Source organism: Macaca thibetana, chromosome 11, assembly GCF_024542745.1.
Source record: "Macaca thibetana thibetana isolate TM-01 chromosome 11, ASM2454274v1, whole genome shotgun sequence".
Lineage (NCBI taxonomy): Eukaryota > Metazoa > Chordata > Mammalia > Primates > Cercopithecidae > Macaca > Macaca thibetana.
Window position 1 is genome coordinate 53,959,663 of NC_065588.1, and position 17,203 is coordinate 53,976,865.

At 42.6% G+C, this 17,203-nt stretch overlaps 1 protein-coding gene and 1 pseudogene across 1 annotated transcript; one reads left to right on the forward strand and one right to left on the reverse strand.

The window, feature by feature from the left end:
- Positions 1-702: 702 nt before the first annotated feature.
- Positions 703-1,242, forward strand: LOC126931614 (nucleolar protein 56-like). The gene has a single exon (XM_050750003.1). The coding sequence runs from the start codon at positions 703-705 to the stop codon at positions 1,240-1,242; it is 540 nt and encodes a 179-aa protein (XP_050605960.1).
- A 6,130-nt stretch (positions 1,243-7,372) lies between these two features.
- On the reverse strand, positions 7,373-7,468 carry LOC126931924 (uncharacterized; annotated as a pseudogene).
- Positions 7,469-17,203: the final 9,735 nt, after the last annotated feature.

Consider the following 17,203-nt stretch of genomic DNA (forward strand, 5'->3'; position numbering starts at 1 on the left):
AGCCAAGTGACAGAGTGAGACTCCGCCTCAAACAAATTTTCCTTTCTCTGAGCACTTGGGAGGTTACCTCTGGTAAATTTCAAAAGCCAGAAATATTGGCCATTTAGCCTGGCTAAAATTAGGTAATAGGAAATTTTAAATGGATTTCATTAAAAAGTGCTATGATTAAAAGTCATCTTAATTAAAAGTGGATATTCAACCTCTTTCCTGGCCCTGTTTTTCCAAGGGCTCCACCCTAAAGCCAATAACCAATTAAGAAACTTAAAAACTGGCAAATGAAAAATCTTACAACTACTGTAGTAATCTTCTGTCTGTCTGTCTTTCTGTGTAACTACATATGTGTTGTGTGCAATGTTTATATAAAAGAGCTCTAATTAGTTGGCTTAAACAAAAATAAACTCTTAAAAGCAAAATAGCTAGTCCTGGTGTCTGAGTGATTCCCAGGGCCCAGCAAAGGGACCAAGTCTCCAGAGCCCTGAAGACAAGGGGTAACACACCAAAATATGGACTCGTTTTCCACTCCACCTTCATTGGCCGAGCAGCTGCCAAGAACAAAGGCCGCATCTCCCAATACCTGGCAAACAAATGCAGTATTGCCTCATGAATTGATTGCTTCTCTGAGGTGCCCATGAGTGTATTTGGGGAGAGGCTTTGAGAACAAGTTGAAGAGCGACTGTCCTTCTATGAGACTGGAGAGATACCATGAAAGAATCTGGATGTCATGAAGGAATAAATCTTCAGGCAGAGGAAGCGGCTGCTGAGATTACTAGGAAGCTGGAGAAACAGGAGAAGAAATGCTTAAAGAAGGAAAAGAAACAGCTGGTTGCACTTGCCCTCACATCTTCAGAAAACAGCAATAGTACTCCAGAGGAGTGTGAGGAGACGAGTGAAAAACCCAAAAAGAAGAAAAAGCAGAAGCCCCAGGAGGTTCCTCATGAGAATGGAATGGAAGACCCATCTATCTCTTTCTCCAAACCCAAGAAAAAGAAATCTTTTTCCAAGGAGGAGTTGATGAGTAGTGATCTTGAAGAGACCGCTGGCAGCACCAGTCTTCCCAAGAGGAAGAAGTCTTCACCCAAGGAGGAAACAGTTAATGACCCCGAAGAGGCAGGCCACAGAAGTGGCTCCAAGAAAAAGAGGAAATTCTCCAAAAAGGATCCAGTCAGCAGTGGGCCTGAAGAGGCAGCTGGTAAGAGAAGCTCCAAGAAGAAAAAGTTCCATAAAGCATCCCAGGAAGATTAGAATGCAAACGGACATTCTCTGGGAGGTGGGGCATACGATAGCCCAAGGTGACATCTCCCAACCTGTGCCCTGTTCCCCAATAAAAACAAATTCACACACACACACACACGCACACACACAAAGCAAAATAAAAACAGTAATGCCTTCTAGTTCATGTAACTTCAGTAATCTTTGGCAAATAAAAATAGTTTTAAAGATTATTGATAAAAACATTTAGTCTAAATTATGCAGGTCAGATATTAGGTTTGCTAAAGGCTTTAAGGTCATAAACTGCTTTGACTTTTGAAAACTGTTCAATTTATTTTGAAGACATTAAATTCTAAATAAGGCATGGGGATGTATGGAATCAGCCATGCCCTCTAGCTATGCAAAGAAGGTTATAAAGAAAAGAGATTTTATATAAAAAAGGATGTTGTGTGGTAAATTCTTGTCCTAAAGTAAAAGGACTGGTTGTTTAAAAGAGGGATGTTTAGGGCAAGTCATAAAGTCTAAACATGTTGTACATGGTCTGTGTAAGTCATGAAAGAATTTAAGAAAAGAAATTTATGCCAAAAATGTTGTACAATTTAAAGGTGATTAGGCCTCCTAAATGCTTCATAAAATGCTGCTATGACTCAACTGTACAGCTTGCCTGCTTTACAGCTAGGTAAGGTCTGGGACACATGGAGTTAGACACTGGAAAGAGTCAGACTTTATTTGCATTTCTCTCTGGGTCCTAGGCTCCACACCTAATACATAATTAAAATCCCTTACTTACCAAGGTTTTCACCAAAAGTAAAAGTCACTAAGAGTTAACATTGTAACATGTAATTGAGACTACTGAAAAAATAAGTTTACATACAAGATGTGTAAGAGAATAAAATGTGTTTTTGTAAGAGATTATAAGAAAGTATGGGAATGTAAATTTTTGCCTAGGTTAGAGGGTTAAAGGATTGTTTTAAGTTAAATAAAGCTAAAGGTTTGAACAAGTTGTGAAAGGTTTATAAAAATTAATTATAAGAGATTCTATGTGTGAACATATTGGCTAAAGTTAAACTGGCATTATTTAGTTTTTTCCCCCATAAATTGGACATTGGAATAGAAGCACAACAGAGTTTGCTTAGAACATTGTTCTGCTCTGAGAAAAAAAATATTGTAAAGCATTATAAAATGTTTATATAAATCTTACCTTATGGTCAAACTAATTAAAACTGAATAGATTTATAAAATGTTATTAAAACTAGCTTTAACATTAAAAATACACTAATGGAAACATAAAATTTGATTTTCTACTTTAAAAATGATTTTATGGCCGGTCACGGTGGCTCAAGCCTGTAATCCCAGCACTTTGGGAGGCTGAGATGGGTGGATCACGAGGTCAGGAGATCGAGACCATCCTGGCTAACACGGTGAAACCCCGTCTCTACTAAAAAATACAAAAAACTAGCCAGGTGAGGTGGTGGGCACCTGTAGTCCCAGCTACTCGGGAAGCTGAGGCAGGAGAACGGTGTAAACCCAGGAGGCAGAGCTTGCAGTAGGCTGAGATCCGGCCACTGCACTCCAGCCTGGGTGACAGAGCGAGACTCCATCTCAAAAAAAAAAAAATGATTTTACGTAATATTAAAAGACAGTGAAAGGTTTTTGTTTACCTTTTAGGTAAACTACAAAAGGAAAAAGTGGGGGAAAGGAAAGAAAGGAGACAGAATCAGTTGTCCTCATGCTATCTCCATCTTCATTGGGTCTTGTTGGGAAAGCTGAGTCTCTTCTTTATCAGAATAATGTTTTTTCCTCAAAAAAAATTTTTTTTGAGACAGAGTCTCATTGCAGTGCAGTGATGTGGTCTTGGTTTACTCCAACCTCCACCTCCCAGGTTCAAGTGATTCTCCTGCCTCAGCCTGCCGAGTAGCTGGGGCTACAGGCACCCACCACCATGCATGGCTAATTTTTGTATTTTTAGTACAGGCAGAGTTTCACCATGTTGGCCAGGCTGGTCTTGAACTCCTGACCTCAAATGATCCAAAGTGGTGGGCCTCCCCAAAGTGGCGGGATTACAGGCATGAGCCACGATGCCTGGCCTAAAAAAATTTTGAGTTATCGTTTTGGCTAAATGAGTAACTTATGGTACCCGAGATTCTATTTTGTAATATCCAATGTTTTAAACCTTTGGTATTTAACAAATCTTTCAAAATCAAACTCTAGATTATCATGCTAAATCAGCCAACATTAAAATTGTTTAAATATACAATTTGAATGAACTCCATGGTCTCAGTCAAATTATCTATGATAACCCATTAGTTATCAGTGCTATGCACCTAAATTGGAAAACAACTGGTATTCAAGAGGACATATGTCTAATGTTAAGCATGGTCTCATGAAGAACCGGGACAGCTGCCTTGTCCTTCCTAAATCCTTAAAGCTTTTGCTATTAAATGTTCTTCATTCCATGACTGGTCATGGAAAATATAAAATAATCCAAATTGAATATATTGATGTGGTGACTTATAAATTGCGGAAATAGTTTAAAACCAATGTTTGGTTCCATATTCCCAGGAGGACAATTAAAGCCTCAGGTACATTTGGCTACCTGATGGGCCATTTAAGCATTTATAAAGGAATTTCATTCAATTGTCATTTTCAATGCATGTTTTCTGGTGTATAAAAGCTTTTCCGTGCAAGAGGGCTGATGTTATAGCAGTAGATTATTATGCTACAGTGTATTTTACCAGGTAAAGAAAGTTTTTTATGGGTCACTGAGGACAATCCCTTCAGTCTAGAACCCGAAGACTTGATCTTCTGAGAACATCAGAGAAAGACCGTCCTTGCCATCCACACTACAGAAAAACTTTGGAGCCTGGAACCTTGGGTTTATAATCTCACAACTGAGAAGGGTCCCTCACACTCCTGGAACTGTACACCTCTTGGAACCCTTAAGGTAAAACTAATCAGGAAAGTTTCTCCCCAGAAGAAGATGGCATCCTTGATGTGAACAGCTTTTCTGAAAGATCACAGATCAAAACTTCTATTATCATGAGACTCTTATCTTTGAATATGTTTTCCTTGTTTATGCCTCTATGAACAATATAAATGAAAAGGGGGTCCATTATGTGCTCTTATAGGGTATGCTTTTCTTTGTGAAGGATTTTGCAGCCAGCCTTATACATGAATAACTTTAATAGACAAAAGATGAAGGCCTAGTGTAGGTGAGAAACTTTAGTGATACATACGTTGCCTCAAAATCAGTCAAAACTCCTCTTAACCCACATCATGGATTAAAGAGAACATTGACAGGAGGCCTTCACTCTTCTAGAAGGACATCATTTGTTCGGTCCTTTTTCCATGGCTTAGAATAAAAGAGGCAATAATTAGAAGTGTCTCCCTCATAATAGGCTCTACAGCAAATTCTACTTTAAAGTCTGTTGTTATACAACAGACTTTAAATTCTCTTGTGAAAGTTATGCTAAATAATAGAATTGGTTAAACAGAAAAGTACCTGTGCAGCTGCTGACATTTGTGGCCTATGGAGAAATATATCAAGTGTAAATTATAAAAATTCAGTTGTAGGGGATTAACGAAAAAACCACTTAGTCAAGTGAGTAGACTCTAGCTAGTTCATTCTTTAATCTATTTAATTTTAGGTGGTTTGGTTTATGGGGATCCTGGGTAAGGAGCATACTCCAAACTCTTGGTATTATCCTCCTCATAGTCATACTAACAGTCTCCCTGGTGTGCTGTATTCTCTTAAAGGTTTTAAATGTTTGCATGCAGCCATCTCTAGAATGTCAAATGGTCTCTCTTCAACTGGAATGACAAAAGCTGAAAGAAATGTGCAACCATGAGGATACCATAACGTATGAATGACACGCTGAGACTGGAAACCTAAAACGATGGTAACTGAGAGTGGTGCTAAGGCCCTAAGTTTTGGTCACACTCTCACCTAAGTGAGAACCTGGCCAGAAAAGGGGAATTTTTTTAAACAAAATTATGGGAGGCCATTATTTTGGACTGAGCTCATGCACTAGGCCCTAACAAACCAAATGAAACTAAAATGGAGTCACTTGTGCTAAATGTGACATAATCAAACTAAGGCTTTAAGAAAACACATAGATCCTAGAAAAGATCAGGTTTTGTTTTTCTCCTGTAAATAGATGTTCCAACGTAAGGAGATACCCTCTGCTCAGTGCTTATTCTCTCCTTGCAAAACCCACTGTTCTACTGTTTCCCAGTGGGTTTCAAAACAATCTTAATGTTGGCTGATTTAGCATGATAATCTAGAGCTTGATTTTGAAAGGTTTGTTAAATACCAAAGGTTTAAAGTACATTTACAACAGTGATAGTAACATCAATGACTAAGGTTTTGGTCAATCTCTCAAAATTGAGAAAATGACCAAAATGGGAGAATTGTTAAAGCAAACTAAACATGGCCTGAGAAGGACTCCGTACTTCCATATTTGAGACCTTGTGGATGAACTGTAACTTAGCTTAATAGTCAGACAAAATTGAAAACCTAACTTAATAGTATGCACCCATAACAATAGCCGAGTGTTGGTCAATCCCAGCAGCCATACTTCAACCACTCATAGACTGTTGAGTGTTCAAACTGCGTTCAAGTAAGGCAAACATGGAGCTATAACCAATCTCACTGTTTCTGTACCTCACTTCCGATTCCTGTATGTCACTTTAACTTTTTTGTGTATAAATTTGTTCTGACCAGGAGGCACTCCTGAAGTCTGTGAACCTGCTCTGATTCTGGGGGCTGCCTGACTTACGAATACTTCATTGCTCAATCAAGCTCCTTTAAATTTAATTCGGCTGAAGTTTTTCTTTTATTAGGGCAAACCTGCCTCCCATTCTATTCAAAGTCACCCCTCTGCTCACTGAGATAAATGCACATCTGATTGCCTCCTTCAGAGAGGCTAATCAGAAACTCAGAAGAATACAACCATTTGTCTCTTATTTACTTATGACCTGGAAGCCCCTTCCCTGCTTTGAGTTGCCCAGCCTTTCCAGACTGAATCAATGTTCATCTTACATATGTTAATGATGTCTCATGTGTCCCTAAATGTATAAAACCAAACTGTGCTCTGACTACTTTGGGCACATGTCGTCAGGACCTCCTCAGGTTGTGCCACAGGCACGCATCCTCAACCTTGGCAAAATAAACTTCCTAAATTAATTGAGACCTGTCTCAGATTTTCAGGGTTCACACTTTCCACATTCCTATTATACAAGGGTGTATGTAACAGATGTCGCTTTTTTACAAATTATATTTTACATAATACAGTTACAATTTTAGGTTGTCTACATCGTAAGCACACAACAAGTGCTTATTAGTGGTGAAGCAGTGTAAACAATACCTGCTTATTTTTGAGTGTGATACAGCCTAGTGGACCTGTATATGTTTTTATAAGTTTAAGGTAACATGTTTACTTACAAATTGCTCCTTCTCACCCCATCCAACACATCTCAGAAAATAATTCAGGATGATAGAATATATTACATTACTCTGAATTTATACATCATATCACCTTATAATTTAATTTATTTATTAATTACACTTATTACAATGTCCTTAAGATAAATTCCTAGCAGTGGGATTTTTAAATGAAAGGATTATATACATATTAAATTTGGATAGTTAATCCTAAATTGTCCTCCAGAAAGGTTATACCAATTTACACTCTCGCCAAGTATTGCCACCATATTTTTAAGGTTGCCTAGTATTCTGTCATGTAGATGTACCATAATTAAAATGCTTTAAAAGTGCCTGCCCAGGCCAAGCGCAGTGGCTCAAGCCTGTAATCCCAACACTTTGGGAGGCTGAGGTGGGCGGGTCACAAAGTCAGGAGATCGAGACCAGCCTGGCCAACACAGTGAAACCCAGTCTCCACTAAAAATACAAAAAATTAGCTGGGCATGGTGGTGGACACCTGTAATCCCAGCTACTTGGGAGGCTGAGGCAGGAGAATCACTTGAACCTGGGAGGCGGAGGTTGCATTGAGCCGAGATGGTGACATTGCACTCCAGCCTGGGTGACAGTGCTAGACTCCGTCTCAAAAAAAAAAAAAAGTGCCTGCCCTCCTTTTTCTCTTTCTCTCCCTCTTCCTCTCCTTCTCCTTCTCTTCTCCTCCTTCTCCTTCTTTGTCATTGTCGTCATCAGACAGGTAATGTGCCAACGTTGTAAAAAGGTGGCACATCTCATATTTGTGCATGAACACCCAATCATCATGGGTATGACCCACAAAAGGATTGTGTGTGCTATTATTATTGCTGTTATTACTACATATTTTCACTTTTTTGCTAATATTATTATATTATATTATTGATGTTTTCTTGGCACTTTTTCCATTTTCTTTTCTTTTTTTGAGAGAGGTTTTCACTCTGTTGCACAGGTTTGAGTGCAGTGGCATGATCACAGCTCACTGCAGCCTCAAACTCCTGGGCTCAAGCAATCCTCCTGCCACAGCCTCCTGAGTATCTAGGACTACAGGAGTGTGCCATCATGCCTGGCTAATTTTTAAAATTTTTTGTAGAGACAGAGTCTTGTTATGTTGCTCATGCTGCTCTCAAAGTCCTGGCTTTCAGTGATCGTCCCACCTTGGCCTCCTAAAGCACCATCTTCTTTTTTATTAAAAAATATGGCTGGGCGAGGTGACCCACGCCTGTAATCACAGCACTTTGGGAGGCCAAGGCCCGTAGACTGCTTGAGCCCAGGAGTTTGAGACCAGCCTGGACAACATGGTGAAACCCCGTTTCCACACATACACACAAATCCCCAAAAATTAGCCCGGTGGGGTGATGCACGCCTGTAGTCCCAGCTTCTCAGGAAGCTGAGGTGGGAGGATCTCTTTAAGCTCTGGAGGCCGAGGCTGCAGTGAGCCGAGATCACGCCACTGCACTTCAGCCTGGATGACAGAGCGAGACTCTGTCTCTTTAAAAACAAACAAACAAAAGAACAAAAAAATGGACATGGTGGCTCACACCTGTAATCCCAGCACTTCGGCAGGCCGAGGCAGGCGGATCACCTGAGGTCAGGAGTTTGAGACCAGCCTGGCCAACGTGGTGAAACCCCATCTCTACTAAAAATACAAAAAAATTAGCCAGGTGTGGTGGCAGGCCCCTGTAGTCGGGAGGCTGAGGCAGAAGAATCACTTGAACCTGGGAGGCGGAGGTTGCAGTGTGCCAAGATCGCGCCACTGCACTCCAGCCTGGGTGACAAGGGCAAAACTCCACCTCAAAAAAAAAAAAAAAAAAAAAAGTGGGGCTCATGCCGGTAATCCCAACACTTGGGGAGGTAAAGGCAGGAGGATACCTTGAGCCCAGAAGTTTGATATCAGCCTAGGCAAAACAGGAAAATCCTTTCTCTATTAGAAAACAAGCAAACAAACAAATAAAACAGTACTTGTCTCTTTTTTGTTTGTTTGTTTGTTTTGTGAGACAGAGTCCCAGTTGCTCGGGAGGCTGAGGCACGAGAATCACTTGAATCTGGGAGGTGGAGGTTGCAGTAAGCCTAGATCACACCACTGCACTCCAGCCTGGGCGACAGAGCGAGACTCCATTTCAAAACAACAACAACAAAGACAAAAAAAAAACAAAAACAAAGAGTATCCTTTGTGAAGCTGTGAAAAGTATTAATTTTGTTAAATCTCAACCCTTCAGTGAACATCTTTTGAAAATTCTGTCTAACAAAATGGGAAGTATGCATAAAGTGCTTTTGCTCCCTACCAAAGTCTGGTTGTTTGTAAGAAAAGCCCTTGTGTTATTTAGACACAAGCTGAACTAGCCAATTTTTTTCAGTGAACACATTTTTTACTTGAAAGTATAATGAACTATGTTTATTGAGTCTTGAGTATTTGGCAGACAGTTTTACAAAAATAAACAAAGTAAGCCTGTCACTTCAAGGAAAACAACTTAACATTATTTGTTGGCAACGATAAAGTTAGAACTTTCAAGCCAAAAATAGAATTTTGTACCTGCCACCCGAGCTTGACAGTTTCCCAATACTTAAAGACTTTTCTGATGAGATTGGTGGTGATATTAATGAATGTTATTTTTAAAACGTTGTATAGTGAAATGTGGCAACATTTGGAAGCTCTGCATAGCTCAGTGAACCAATGTTTTCCAAATGACCAATTCGTTGATGATACAAAATCATGCACGGGTAAAAAAAGTCCAATCAAAGTGCAAGATAGATTTTCATATAACCCAGAGCAGAAAAGGCTTATTGATATGGTTTCAGAGTTTAAGTTGCAGCTAACCTTTAAGAAACAAATATTTCAGCCTGGGCAACATTGGGAGTTGCTGTCTCTACAATTTTCTTTTTCTTTTTTAATTTAGTCAGGTGTGATGGCACCTCCTTGTAGTCCCAAGTACTTAGGAGGCAGAGGTGGAAGGATCATTTGAGCTCAGGAGGTCAAGGCTGCAGTGAGCTATGATTGTACCACTGCACTCCAGCCTGGGTGTCAGAGCAAGGTCCTGTCTCAAGAGAAAAAAAAAAAGTAAGAAAGAGAGAAGAAAGAGAGAAAGAGAGAGAGAAAGATGGAGGGAGGAAGGACTATTTGTTGAGTGTGGTGTAAAATAAACAAAGATTGTCCATAATTGTCTGAAAAGGCAACTAAACCCTGCATCATACAACTACATAGCTAGAGTTCTTGTTTTTTGTTTTTTTAAACATGGAGTCTCACAATGTTACCTAGGCTGGCCTCAAACTCCTGGGCTCAAGTGATCCTACTGCTTTGGCCTCTGGAGTAGCTTGGACTACAGGTACAGTGGCTCAGAATTCTTCATATAGTTTAGCCAAAATAACGTATCACAAATATATTGAATGTATATTGAATGGAGGGCAGGGTGGTGGCTCACGCCTATAATCCCAATGCTTTGGGAGGCTGAGCTGGGTGGATCACTTGAGCCCAGGAGTTCAAGACCAGCCTGAACAACATGGTAAAACCCCATCTCTAGAAAAAATACAAAAAAAATTAGCCAGGTGTAGTGGTGCACACCTGTAGTCCTAGCTATTCAGGGGGCTGAGGTGGGAGGATCACTTGAACCTGGAGGCTGAGGCTGCAGTGAGCCATAATGGCACTACTGCACTCCAGCCTAGACAACAGAGTGAGACTCCATCTCAAAAATAAACAGGCCAGACACAGTGGCTCGTGCCTGTAATCCCAGCACTTTGGGAGGCCGAGGCGGGTGGATCACAAAGTCAAGATAGTGAGACCATCCTGACCAACATGGTGAAACCCCATTTCTACTAAAAATATCAAAATCAGCTGGGTATGGTGGCACACGCCTGTAGTCCCAGCTACTTGGGAGGCTGAGGCAGGAGAATTGCTGGAACCTGGGAGGTGGAGGTTGCAGTGAGCCGAGACCACGCCACTGCATTCCAGCCTGGCGACAGAGTGAAACTCCGTCTCAAAAAAACCCAAAAACCCAAAAAACTAACAAAAAACACAGAAAAGCAAATATATTGAATGGAGAAATAGATATGAGAGTTCAGCTGTTTTTTAATTATTAACCCACACACTAAAGAGATTTGCAAAAGTTTAAAACAACGTCTCTTCTCACTATTTTTTGTTTTAGAAGATATAATAGTTTAAAAATATATATTTATGTTAAAATTAGTGGTTTTATCATTATTTAACATGAATTTATAAGTATACATTTACAGTTTTTCTGTTTTAATTTCTTTTCTTCTTCTTTTTTTTTTTTTTGAGACAGGGTTTCTGTCACCCAGACAAGTGCAGCAGTGAAATCATAGCTCACTGCAGCGCAGAACTAGGCTCAAATGATCCTTCCCTCTCAGCCTACTGAGTAGCTGGAACCACAGGTGCATGCTATCACACCTGACTAATTAAAAAAAAAATTTGGCCGAGCATGGTGGCTCATGCCTATAATCTCAGCACTTTGGGGGGTCAAGACAGGTGGATCGGCTGAGGTCAGGAGTTCGAGACCAGCCTGGCCAACATGGTGAAACCTTGTCTTTAATAAAAATACAAAAATTAGCCAGGCATGGTGATGTGCCCCTGTAATCCCAGCTACTCAGGAGGCTGAGGCAAGAGAATCACTTGAACCTGGGAGGTGGAGGTTGCAGTGGGCTGAGATTGTACCACGGTACTCTAGCCTGGGCAACAGAGTGAGACTCCATCTCAAAAAAATTTTTTTTTGTTTTTGCTTTTTTTTTTGTTTTTAGAGATTCGGTCTTGCTGTGTTGCCCAGGCTGGTCTCAAACTCCTGGGCTCAAGTGATCCTCCCACTTTGGCCTCCCAAAGTGCCAGGATTATAGGTGTGAGCCACCTTGTCCAGCCTCAATTTCTAATATGGTAAATATCAATAGATATTAACCCACAAGGCCAGGTGCTGTGTCTTACACCTGTAATCCTGGCACTCTGGGAGGCTGAAGTGGGCAAATCACTTGAGGTCAGGAGTTTGAGACCAGCCTGGCCAACATGGTGAAACTCCATCTCTACTGAAAAAAATACAAAAATTAGCCAGGAGAGGTAGCACATGCTAGTAATCCCAGCTACTTGGGAAGCTAAGGTATGAGAATTGCTTGAACCCAGGAGGCAGAGGTTGCAGTGAGCTGAGATTGTGCCACTGCACTCCAGCCTGGGCGAGAGCGAGACTCTGTCTCAAAAAAAAAAAAAAAAAAAAAAAAAAAAAAAAAAAGATATTAGCCCACAAAAGCTAATGCCCTTTGTAGTTCCCGATAATTTTTTTTTTTTTTTAGATGGAGTTTTGCTCTTGTTGCCCAGGCTGGAGTGCAATGGCACGATCTTGGCTCACCGCAACCTCCACCTCCCAGGTTCAAGCAATTCTCCTGCCTCAGCCTCCTGAATAGCTGGGATTATAGGCACCCACCACCACGCCTGGCTAATTTTGTATTTTTAGTAGAGACAGGGTTTCTCTCCATGTTGGTCAGAACTCCCGACCTCAGGTGATCCACCCACCTCGGCCTTCCAAAGTGCTCGGATTACAGGCGTGAGCCACCATGTCTGGCCTATAATTTTTAAGTATGTAAAGGAGTCCTGGGACTAAGAAGCTTGAGAACCATTGCTTTAAAGCCCCTAAATGACTCTCCCTATTACAACCCTTTTCCTCCCCCACCAGTTGCTACTATCCAGGGTTTTAAATATTGCCTTTCTTTTTCTTCTAGTTTATCATATATATTCTATATATGTATGGATACATTGGTGTCTGCCAAGCAAGTCTTATTGATGGAATGGTTGCCTGAGCTCAGTTTCCCCCATATAATATTGTTCATGAAGCCCCTACTCAGAGGATTAGCATTAGTCCAGTCCTTGTTTTTGTTGTTGCCTTTGGGACACTTCTCATTCATGTAATCAAAAGACCTTGGTACAATAAAGTTCCAGTCCATCAAAGTTTGGTTAGTTGTGGTTGTGACACTCTGCCAGAGTCAGTTAAAACAGGCCATTTCCACCTCCCTGCCACACAGAGGGTGCCAGATGCTCAGTAAGCCTGAGCTCGCATTCTGCTGGTGTGCTGGTGTGCACTGTGGCATTGGGAATGCTGGTGTGGTTTACTACTTGCAGGACAAGAAGGTCATTCTGGTCAGCAGCAAAATGAGGTCTAGGGTGGCAGATCCAGCGCTGCTTCAGGTTATCCTTTGTGGCCACAGTTTGGGAGAGCCTAACAAAAGTTTTTTTGTTTCCAGACCTCTGCTGCCATTTTCTTGTGAAAAAAGCAGATGGACAGGTTAGTGCCCCACCCTCCATCCTCGGGGTCTCACGCATTCCCTACCTATCAGACGGGCTTCACCTGGGTTAGTGTAGCAACTCCATCTGTCTTTCTCTTCCTGAGGCTGTTAACCTCTATGGGCACCCGTTGCCCTCATTGCTTGACTCAGACCTTTCTGCCTTAGTTGTCCAGTCCAGGAAGGGAGGTCACATCCTATACAAACTTGACATGTTTGAACATGTTGCTCACCTGAATGGAAGAATCAGGCATCCCCAGCACAGCTTGAGGGACCTAGCACCCTGGTATTTCTGGGTCCCATTCCCCACTCCTGTGGGATCACAAAGAGTGGAGTCACTCAGTGAAGCCTCACCTCCAGATTAGAGTTGGGGTGCCTTCTCTGGGCTACTATGGCAGCCTGAAGTGCAAACCACCCCCAAGGTGTGCACTCTAAAGGGAAAAAGGAAAAAGAATGTCTGGGAACACTAAGATTGGGATTTCAAAGGTGCAGCCTAGCAGGTGGCTGCCTGGTCCACCAACACCCCTACTAAACTCAGTGTCTCTCAACATGCACCATGGTGCTGTTTCCCTTGCACTGGAGTGTAGAGTTTAGTGTCAATACTGCCCTAGTCAGACAGAGGTTTAGTGTCAATACTGCCCTAGCCATCCCATTAGCAGGTCAGCTTGATGTCTTTCTTCAGTTGTTGTGTGAGCTGGGTGTCTCATCATTAAAAGTCTTCATTCAAAGGATGATGAGGTGTATGTATTTAATGAGAGAGTGCCCACTGGCAAGTTGCTTGGTCAGTGAAGCATGTTTCTTGGTCAGAGTAAAGTCCCATAGGGCATCCAAAAACATGACATAAGTTCCTCTCAAGGGTGGAGGGTGGTCATGTTAGACCCAGCATCCACATGAGTGATGTATATTTGTCTCTTTCAGGCAGCAAGTCCTTGTCCCTACACAGGGGTTCCTTTAACAGTCCGGTCTCCTAGTTGCCATTCTCCTGACCAGGTGGCTAGGCTGTTGGCAATGGCCCTTGAATCAGTGAAAATGAATGGATGGCTGTTGCAGCCTGGTGGATCCCATCTGCTTGTTGTTTCACAGAGCCATCAGTAAAACATGCCATGCCAGCACTAGGCATGTCTCTGAGGTCTGAGTCTTGGGCTACAGATAGCCACAGAATGAGCCAAAGCATCCTTTACAGGTCACTTGGTCCCTTGTGGTAAGCTGGCCATTTGTCCCTGAAGCCTACTGGTCCCTTGGGATCCTGGCTGGGCCCTATCTTGAATGTACCATTTCCATTTGATAATTGCACTCTGTTGAACCTATCCAGTTTTATTGGTGGGATTTCTAAGCACCCAAGTGATAACTGGCAATTCAGGTCACAGCATCAACATGTGACACTCCAGCTGTAAGATGCTGTTTCTACCAGGGCCCAGAAGCAAGTATGGAGTTGCCATTTAAAATGGTTATGTCTCATGCTGTTTCAAGCAAGTTACATGTCCAAAATCTGTGAGGCTGGTGCACCCCAGTGGCAGTTTGCTGTTGCCACAGACTCTAATCAGTGTGTATGGAGGTTGGGATACCTGAAATTCCATCAGACTAGCAGGCATTGCCTTTAAAGGTTTTAGTGCAGCACTGCTTTTGTTGAATAACCCATTGGGGCTTGGGTAGCTGGGTGGCAGGTAGGAGTGAATTTGCCCCACTGTTATAGCTCGAATTTTCAGGTGTGAGGGGGCATACCCTCTCAGGCAAGTGCTTTTAAAGGTTTTAAAGGCAGTGACTGGGCCATGGCTTCCTGAAAGTCTTCCAAGGCCTATTGCTGCAAAGAACCCTTTTCAAAGTTGGCCGCTTTGCTGATGACCTTGACTAAAAAGGCCAAGAGAACACCTGGGTGGGGTACATACTGTCTTTGGTACTCAAAGAGGCCTACCAGCTGTTGGGGCTCCTTTTTATTAGTGGGTACTGTCAGGGTTAAACATTTTTGCTTGACAGTATCTGGGATACTTTTTTTTTTTTTTTTTTTTTTTTAAAGACAGGATCTGGCTCTGTCACCCAGGCTGGAGTGCAGTGGTGTCACTGTAGCATTGACCTCCCTGGCTCAGGTGATCCTCCCACCTCGGCTTCCTAAGTAGCTAGGACATGCCACCATGTCCAGCTAATTTTTTGTATTTTTTTGTAGATACAAAAATGTTGCCCAGCTGGTCTCAAACTCCTGGGCTCAGGCAATCCTCATGCCTCGGCCTCCCAAAGTGCCGGGATTACAGATATGAGCCACTGCACCCAGCATGGATACTTTTTTTTAATGTTAAGATTTTATTTACAAGATTTTTTGTTGTTGTTGTGCGAAAAGTAAAAAATGCTGTTCCAATCTTGGTGTAACTGGTAGCCATGGACGGTTGACTTACCAATCACAGCTATCCATGTTATAGCAAGAGTTTTACACAGAAACCTATCAGCGCTTACAATTTTGTTGGGGTTAAGTCCTGAAGCATGGTGGTGGATTACCAAGAGTGACTAAATAGAAGAAGGTGGAATGTCACTGGAACTATTCTTTTTTTTTTTTTTTTTTTTTGAGACGGAGTCTCGCTCTATCGCCCAGGCTGGAGTGCAGTGGCCGGATCTCAGCTCACTGCAAGCTCCGCCTCCCGGGTTTACGCCATTCTCCTGCCTCAGCCTCCCGAGTAGCTGGGACTACAGGCGCCCACCACCTCGCCCGGCTAGTTTTTTTTTTTTTTTTTTTTTTTTTTTTTTTTAATTTTTTTTTGAGACAGAGTCTCGCTCTGTCGCCCAGGCTGGAGTGCAGTGGCGTGATCTCGGCTCACTGCAAGCTCCGCCTCCCGGGTTCACGCCATTCTCCTGCCTCAGCCTCCGGAGTAGCTGGGACTACAGGCGCCCGCCACCTCGCCCAGCTAGTTTTTTGTATTTTTTTTTTTTTAGTAGAGACGGGGTTTCACCGTGTTAGCCAGGATGGTCTCGATCTCCGGACCTCGTGATCCGCCCGTCTCGGCCTCCCAAAGTGCTGGGATTACAGGCTTGAGCCACCGCGCCCGGCCTTAGTTTTTTGCATTTTTTAGTAGAGATGGGGTTTCACTGGGTTAGCCAGGATGGTCTCGATCTCCTGACCTTGTGATCCGCCCGTCTCGGCCTCCCAAAGTGCTGGTATTACAGGCTTGAGCCACCGCGCCTGGCCATACTGGAACTATTCTTAGGCTCTTTGGGTGGGTGGGTGTTTTAGGGTTTCTAACACAGCTAATTTTTTTTTTTTTTAACAGCCACCAAATTCATGAGCAGTCCTGCTGAACGGCGCTGTTTCTGCAGGTCATTTGGAGTCTTAGTCATCTTTTCCTTCATCGTCTGTTTCTACCTTCCTGGGATACTTTTTTTGACTTTTAGCACAGGCGGCCTTGGCATTCTGCCTCTTACAGTCCATTGTTAGTTTCCATGCCTGGACAGCCTTTTTTGCCCAGTCAAACTGGTCTGTTACATTATCACGGGGTGGTTTGTAAGAAAGTTTTGAATTAACCAAGTGATCTCCTGTTCTCCTTTTAGTATGCAGCACTGCTTTTGTTGAATAACCCATCGGGGTTTGAGTAGCTAGGCGGCAGGTAGGAGTGAATTTGCCCCACTGTTATAGCTCGAATTTTCAGGTGTGAGGGGCATACGGCTCCACATCTGACCTTTAGATAGTGAGTCTCGCTTTCTGTGAAGGACCACTGGTTCCCCTTGGATGCCTCAGGGGTCAGCTGAGTACCTCTTTCTTGTACCCAGTCAAGTACCTCAGGGTCCATCTGAGTAGCCACTTCCCAAACTCTGGCCCAGGGAATGAGGGATCACGTAAGTGCTCAACAACCAGAGGATCTTGCATTATGTTTCCCTGTTGCCACTGTGAAAGGAAAATCTTGGGACCCCAAAATTACTAAGCTAAGGGAAAAGTCAAGCTGGGAACTGCTCGGGACAAACCTGCCTCCCATTCTATTCAAAGTCACCGCTCTGCTCGCTGAGATAGGTGCATATTCTGATTGCCTCCTTTGGAAAGGCTCATCAGAAACTCAAAGAATGCAACAATTTATCTCTCACCTACCTATGACCTGGAAGCCCCCTCCTTGCTTCGAGTTGTCCCACCTTTCTGGACAGAACCAATGTACTTCTTACATATATTGATTGATATCTCATGTCTCCCTGAAATATATAAAGCCAAGCTGTGCCCCAGCCACCTTGGGTACGTGTCGTCAGGACGTCCTGAGACTGTGTCATGGGCACACGTCTTTAACTTTTGCAAATAAACCTCCTAAA

Bases quoted from the DNA above. Each gene is read 5' to 3' on its own strand.
- LOC126931614 (XM_050750003.1), top strand. From the start codon at position 703: ATGAAAGAATCTGGATGTCATGAAGGAATAAATCTTCAGGCAGAGGAA.